At 36.1% G+C, this 7,283-nt stretch overlaps 1 protein-coding gene across 1 annotated transcript in view; it reads right to left on the bottom strand.

The window, feature by feature from the left end:
* The window catches only part of Slc9c1 (solute carrier family 9 member C1), a 75,323-nt gene that overhangs the window by 18,503 nt on the left and 49,537 nt on the right, over window positions 1-7,283 (bottom strand). Inside the window, exon 20 of the mRNA XM_005345026.3 lies at window positions 6,551-6,699. Within this exon, the coding sequence (XP_005345083.1) occupies window positions 6,551-6,699 (149 nt within the window). The remainder of the gene's footprint in view (window positions 1-6,550; window positions 6,700-7,283) is intronic.

Raw genomic sequence — 7,283 nt, 5'->3', positions numbered from 1 at the left:
TTCTTTCTTCAAAGATTTAAAGTTCTTGTCGTACAAATTTTCCACTTGTTTAATTAGAGTTACTCCAAGATATTTCATGCTATTTGTGGCTATTGTGAAGGGTGATGTTTCTCTGATTTCTTTCTCAGCCCATTTATTATCTGTGTAAGGAGGGCTGCTGATTTTCTTGAGTTAATCTTGTATCCTGCTACATTACTGAAAGTGTTTATGAATTGTAGAAGTTTCTTGGTAGAATTTTTGGGGTCACTTATGTAAACTATGATATCATCAGCAAATAGTGAGAGTTTGACTTCTTTTCTGATTTGTATCACCTTGATCGTCTTTTGTTGTGTTATTGCTCTAGCTAGGACCTCAAGAACTATATTGAATAGACATGGAGAGAATGGACAACCTTGTCTTGTTCCTGATTTCAGTGAGATCTCTGGGAGTTTCTTTCCATTTAGTTTGATGCTGGCTATTGGCTTGCTGTATATTGCCTTTATTATGTTTATGTATGTTTCTTGTGTCCCTGTTCTCTTCAAGACTTTTATCATAAAGGGATGTTGTATTTTGTTGAAAGTCTTTTCAGCATCTGAGATGATCATGTGGTTTTCAGTTTTCAGTTTGTTTATATGGTAGAATATGTTGACAGATTTTTGTATGTTGAACCATTCTGCATCTCTGGTATAAAACTGACTTGATCATGGTGGATGATGTTTTTGGATTTTATTTGCCAGTATTTCATTAAGTATTTTTGTATCAATGTTCATGAGTACAATTGGTCTGTAATTCTCTTTCTTAGTAATGTCTTTCTGTGGTTTGTGATCAGGGTAATTGTAGCCTCATAAAAAGGGTTTGGCAATGTTCCTTCTGTTTCTATTGTGTAAACAATTTGAGGAGTATTGGTATTAGTTCTTTGAAAATCTTGTAGAATTCTGTGCTGAAACCCTCTGGTCCTGGGCTTTTTTGGTTGGGAGACTTTTGATGACTGTTTCTATTTCTTTAGCAGTTATAGGTCTATTTAATTTGCTTATTTGGTCTTGATTTAATTTTGGTAAGTGATATTTATCTAGAAAGTTGTCCATTTCCTTTGAGTTTTCCAATTTTGTGGAATACAGGTTTCTGAAAATATGACCTACTAATTCTCTGGATTTCTTCTGTGTCTGTTATTATGTCCCCATTTTCATTTCTGATTTTGTTAATTTGAATATTCTCTTTCTGCCTTTTGGTTAGTTTGAATAAAGGTTTTCTATTTTGCTGATTTTCTCAAAGAACCAACTATTTGTCTCATTTATTCTTTGTGTTGTTTTCTTTGTTTCTATTTTGTTGATTTCAGGTCTCAAATTGATTATTTCCTGCCATCTAGTTCTCTTGGGTGAGTTTTTGTTCTAATGTTTTCAAATGTTTTGTTAATTTCCTAGTGTGGGATTTTCCAAGCTTCTTTATGTAGGCATTTAGTGCTACGAACTTTCATCTTAACACTGCTTTCATTGTGTCCCATTAATTTGGGTATGTTGTGTGGTCATTTTCATTGAATTTTAGGAAGTCTTTAATTTCTCCCTTTATTTCTTCCTTGACAAATTGATGATTCAGGTGAGCATTGTTTAATTTCCTTGTGTTTGTCTGCTTTCTGGAATTAGTGCTGCTGTGAATTCTAGTTTGAAGTCATGGTGATCCATTAAGATTTATGGGGTTATTCCAACTTTTTTGTATCTGTTGATGTTTGTTTTGTTACCGAATATATGGTCAATTTTTTAGAAAGTTCCATGGAGTGCTGAGAAGAAGGTATATTCTTTTTTGCTTGAATGGAATATTCTGTAGATGTCTGTTAAGTCCATTTGAATCATAACATCTGTCAATTCCCTTATTTCTCTGTTCATTTTTTTTGTCTGACTAACCTGTCCAGTGGTGAGAGTGGAGGGTTGAAGTCTCCCACTATTAGTTTGTGGAGTTTAATGTATGATAAGCTTTATAAGTATTTCTTTTACATATGAGGGTGTCCTTGTATTTGGGGTATAGATGTTCAGTATTGAGATTTCCTCTTGATGGATTTTTCCTGTGACTAATATGAAATGTCTTTCTTTGCCTCTTTTGATTGATTTTAGTTTACAGTCTATTCTGTTAGATATTAGGGTAGGTATACCCACTTGTTTCTTAGGTTCAAACCCTTTACTCTGAGGTGATGTCTGTTGTTGATGTTGAGGTGTGTTTCTTATAGTTTTTTATATGCAGCAGAAGGATGGATTCTGTTTTCTTATCCAATTTGTTAGCCAGGACAGACAGGAAGGTACCATGAATCTCCTGCCTGAGACAGACGTAGATCAGATATGCTGAATCTTTCCTGGTAAGCCACGACCTCGTGGTGACATACAGATTATTAGAAATGGGTTGAATCAAGATGTGAAAGTTAGTTAATAAGAGGCTAGACCTAATGGGCCAGGCAGTGATTTAATTAATATAATTTCTGTGTGATTATTACGGTTGTAAGCTAGCCTGGAGGGACCAAAAACAGGCCTTCTCTCCTCATAACATTCATTGTCTCAGGTCTGTTCTGGCCTAGGTTGCTGACTCAGTCCTGTTTCCATAAATGAGCCTGGTCTGGATCTGCTCCCCTTCACGCAGAGTTTACTGTCTCAGGCCTGCTCCGGCCTAGGTCACTGGCTCAGTCCTGTTCCTGTGGAGTTTGCCATTATAGGCCTGCTCTGGCCCAGCTCAGTCCTGCCTCCACAAATGTCCCTGGTCTGGATTTGTTCCAGGTCCCATGGAGCTCACCCCTTCAGGCCTGCTCTGGCCTAGGTGGCTGGCTCCAATTTCTATTTCTTAAAGAGTACAGAGATAATATGTATTCTTTGTTATTAGATATGTTTTATTATATCTTAAAAATAGCCATTAACAAATATTCTTTTAATATCTGCACCGGTTTCAGTTCCTATTCAGCCTTCTGTAGGAGTTTCTGCCCTTTCTCTTTATGGGAACACTGTGTGGAAATAGCTTTTTCTGAAAACACCTCTCACCTTCAGAAACTAAACTTTGGCTGCACCTTGCATCCAAATTAATAATATGCCTTGAGACCTAAACAATGTACTCAATCTGTCCTGCGTACTCAGTTGGTATAAGTTTAATCTGCCTTTAAGAAACAACATATCCAGCTTTACTATGCCTTGGATTTTACATGTAATCAGTTTTATAATCTACGATAAACAGTTTTATAATCTAATCTAAATCTAAGATTTTATAATCTAATCTAAAACTAAACTTTACCCTTAAATTAGATATTCTTCCATGTTCCTGATCCAAAATAATGCATTCCATGGTAACCATTTGCTGAAAGCAGTCAATAAGTTGAAAACAACCTTAAAGTAAACAAAGCACCCACTGTAAAGGTTGTAAGCAACCCTTGGCTATAGTTCAATAACATCTGTTTCTGGCTTTTAAATGCTATTTTTGTCATTAGGGGTCATAAGGTAAATTTTTTCCTTGCAAACTCTGACAAAAATGATTAAGAGATTCCTCATTCCTTTCTCATGTTGTGTTTTTTGTACAGTTCAATACATATTAAGAACATGTTAGGGACAGACAAGACACACAGATGGAGGACGTGGAAAGAAGTGGAAAATTAAAAATTGGGTTCTCCCTAAGCTATTCAATGACTCTTATTTCCTTGGGTGTGGCACTGACACATTCTGGGATTCTTTCTTTCATTACTTGGTAATTTTGGTTATAAATGTTGTCTTCTTCACTGTGCTGTCTGCTATCTCACTTTCAGTACATTTAGCTTTTATTGTTTCTTCGTGGATTTCACACATGTATCCCAGTCCCACTTAACTCCCCATCCCCTCAAATCCGCCCCAGCCCATGGAACCTTCCCCCAAGACAAAATTTAAAAGGAAATCAAAACCCCCAAACCCAAACCAACCAACCAACAACAACCAAAGAGAAGACTCTCATCGTGGAAGCTGTAGTGTGGCCCATTTACACACACAGTTTATTTACTCTTTAGTTCAATCATCTTTACTTGTAAGTATCCAATGCCATGAGTCATTGGTCTTGTTTAAGGCTGCTTGCTTCTGCTGCATTATCAATAATGGTCTCTCATTGGGGTTCCTCTTTGCTATCCTGTTGTTGCCCTATGTCATCGATTTCCTGCTGTTTTGAATCTGAAGGTTTGTCCCTTTCAGAAGTTCCAATGGTTCATAGATGAGATGGGTGTTGAGGAGAGCTAACTCAGCCCTGGTTGTGGGCCTGGCTGGTAGCTGGGTTGGTTCCTGGGCCAGCTTTCCCTCACTGTCTTTACCAAGGTGAGTAGTACATTTCAATGTGCAAAATTTTACATTCTATGTGGTGTTATCTACTTAACTTTTTACTTAGAAGATATGGGCTTTGCAATAAGTGCTTTAGCAAGGTTTTTCCACATAACGAATAAGAAATCAATATGTAGCATTATAGTGATTTGTAGGCAGAGGCTGTTCATTCATTTCTGGTTGCCCATACTATTCATTGAAATATTGCTTGGCTTATCACTTAGGTGTATTGCTAGCTAGCTCTTATATTTTAAATCAACCCATCTCCATTAATCTGTGCAATACCATGAGGTAGTGGCTTACCATCATGGTTCTGGCACATTCCCATGAGCATCTTTCTCCTTCAGCAGCTACATGGCATATCTCTGACTCTGCCTATTCTCTCTCTATATATCTCTTCCAACCTGATTATATTCTGACCTGCTATAGGCTGAAGCAGCTTCATTTATTAACCAATGGTAGTAAAACATATTCACATATCTACAGAGGGGAAGCCTAAATCAGTGATCTTATAGTTTAATAGTTATTTTTACATAGATTTTGAATCATTTGTTGAGTAATCTGTCATTTCTACCAAATTTTCAATATCAGTTTTACATTAGAATACTGTTTGCATTCAGGTTTGCCGGTTTGCCACTGAACCCAAGTGTGATTTATTCATTCATTTTTCCCTTTTAGGGTAATTTATCATTATTTTATTATTATAGCACATCTAAACATCTAGTATAATAGACAGATCCCCACTGTTCTCTTTCTCCAAGCTAAAATATATAAAGTGTATCTTCACTAAGTTAGATACTTTTAAGCACTCTGTGGTAGTACTAACTATATCTATATTGTGAAGTTGTCACCATTTCCCTCCAGAACTCTTCATTTTGTGATGTTTTATGTGGACTGCATGTTTGTGACTGGGTCATTTAGCTATCTTCAATGTTCATCTACCCATGGCTAGCTTTTATTTATTTTTTATTAAGACTGAGTATATTCAATTCTATACACAGGGCACATATTGCATAATTGTTAGTCTCTATCTGGAAGATACTGTGCATATTGTTTCTATGAATATAAATGTAGAAATCTCTCTTAAAGAAACAGTTCCCTACCTTTGAGTGTATGTCTAGGAAAACTGTGAGTCAAACTGGCAATGTTAAGGTACTATGAGAATTCAGTATTATTCCCAGAGAGGCCTGCCCTTCTATAGTGTGACAAGTGGCACATAGGGATTCTGTTTCCTCTACATGGTATTCATGTTTTCCTGAGTCAGTGTTCTCATTCTGCTGAATACAAAACCTGATTTCATTTCTACTTATTGTCTTATATATTTTGACTTTCATATCCCTGGGAATCACTGATATTAGACAAATTTCTACATGCTTATTTGGGTCATTTGGATGTCTTTTCAGATCTGTTTTAAATTTTTTGTTGTTTGAAAAATCATGTTTTAGTCAAAAAAAAAGAAAAATCATGTTTTATTAGTTTTAGGAAAATTATCTACATATCAATATCTTAAATGTATAGATTGAAAATATAGCCTCACTTCACAGGTCACATTTTTTAGTATGTAATAATATGATACACATTTTAAAAATGTTGTTTCTTTTCTTTTTCCTTTTTTTCTTTTTTTGGTCTATTTTTGCATGTGTTCTTGGCATTAATTCCAAGAAATCAGCCTAGTTGGTAATGGAATTTTAGCTCTATGTTTTCTTCTTTCAGTATTACGGTTTTAAGTTTTATTTCTAGGCTGTTGATGCATTTTGAGTAATTTTCTCAGCATGGTTTTAGGTAAAGGTCCAACTTCCTTATTTTCCATAAATAGCATGTTGCTTGATGGTGTTGTTTTAACCATTCTGCTCATCTTTTTCTTTTTTTTTGGAGAGCTTAATCTAAAGTTGAGGTAATTTCTTTAATTTTTTCTTTAAGATTTTATATCTACACCCAACTTACTTGTTCCCCACAAGATTTGTTTATGCCATTTTGACATTTTTTCTGTTTGCCTTTTCTGAACACTTACAGTTTCCAGTAATTATTGTGTTATTTTTGATCTGTTTAGTATGATTTTTATAGTGAAGCACTTAGGTTCTTTTTCTTTGTGTACATTCTTTGGAAACTTTTTGTGAGTATCTTAATCTTGGGAAGCTCCAACACTGTAGTCTGAGTTTGTACAAACTTCATTTTCAGAGAGCACTAAAGGTCTAAAGCTTTTAATATCTCCATTCTCATTCTTTGATGTCACAAAACTAAACGATTCCTCTGAAAATATACCATCTTACCTTGTTAATTTCAGTATCTTCCATTTTATGTAGAATTCCTTTGGACCGGAAAGCCTTGACAATTTCTCTAGCCATATTGAGCATGACATTAATCTCCTCCTTGGTTTTCATAGTGACAGCAATTTCTGGATGATCATATTCTAAGTAGCCTGAAAAACAATGCAATATTTTCAGATAAAATGAGAAAATAGCCTTAAGTGTTTGTGAGGCTAAGAAGCTAACCCTTCTCCTCTAAGTCAGCAAAGTTCAACCTTCACCACAGGGGCATGGATCCCCCTGTCTGGCCTGCTACCATCAACCCCTCACCAGCAGATTCTGGGATTTTCGTGGATACACCCACACTTGTGCTAAGCCCATGGAGAAAGGATGGAAAGCCCTATCCCTATAACCTATGAATGGTTACACTGGCCTGCTGTCCATGGGTTCTGCAAGCATGCTTGGGGCCATGTGTCTGGTGTTCAGATCTACTTTCTTGTCCAATTTAAAACAGGACTTTTGACTATATACTACATGTTCAGCTGTGGTATCTGATTAAGTCTTACAACTTTTCCTGGGTTATTTTCCTCATGTTGTTGGCAAATCGAGAAGACACATCCGTCTGTACCTTTCTACTTCTCTGCATTCTGAGATACCCATGTAAACGTCATCCATTCACATGGAACATGTGGGCTTTCCCTTGGTCTTGCCCTCTTCTCTTCCCTGTGACTAGTTGCCCTACTGCTCTCTCTAGCTT

The sequence above is a fragment of the Microtus ochrogaster genome, chromosome 2 (genome assembly GCF_000317375.1).
Source record: "Microtus ochrogaster isolate Prairie Vole_2 chromosome 2, MicOch1.0, whole genome shotgun sequence".
In the NCBI taxonomy this organism is placed as follows: Eukaryota; Metazoa; Chordata; class Mammalia; order Rodentia; family Cricetidae; genus Microtus; species Microtus ochrogaster.
The sequence above is the reverse complement of the archived record's forward strand: the minus strand, read 5'-3'. Positions and strand labels throughout refer to the sequence as shown.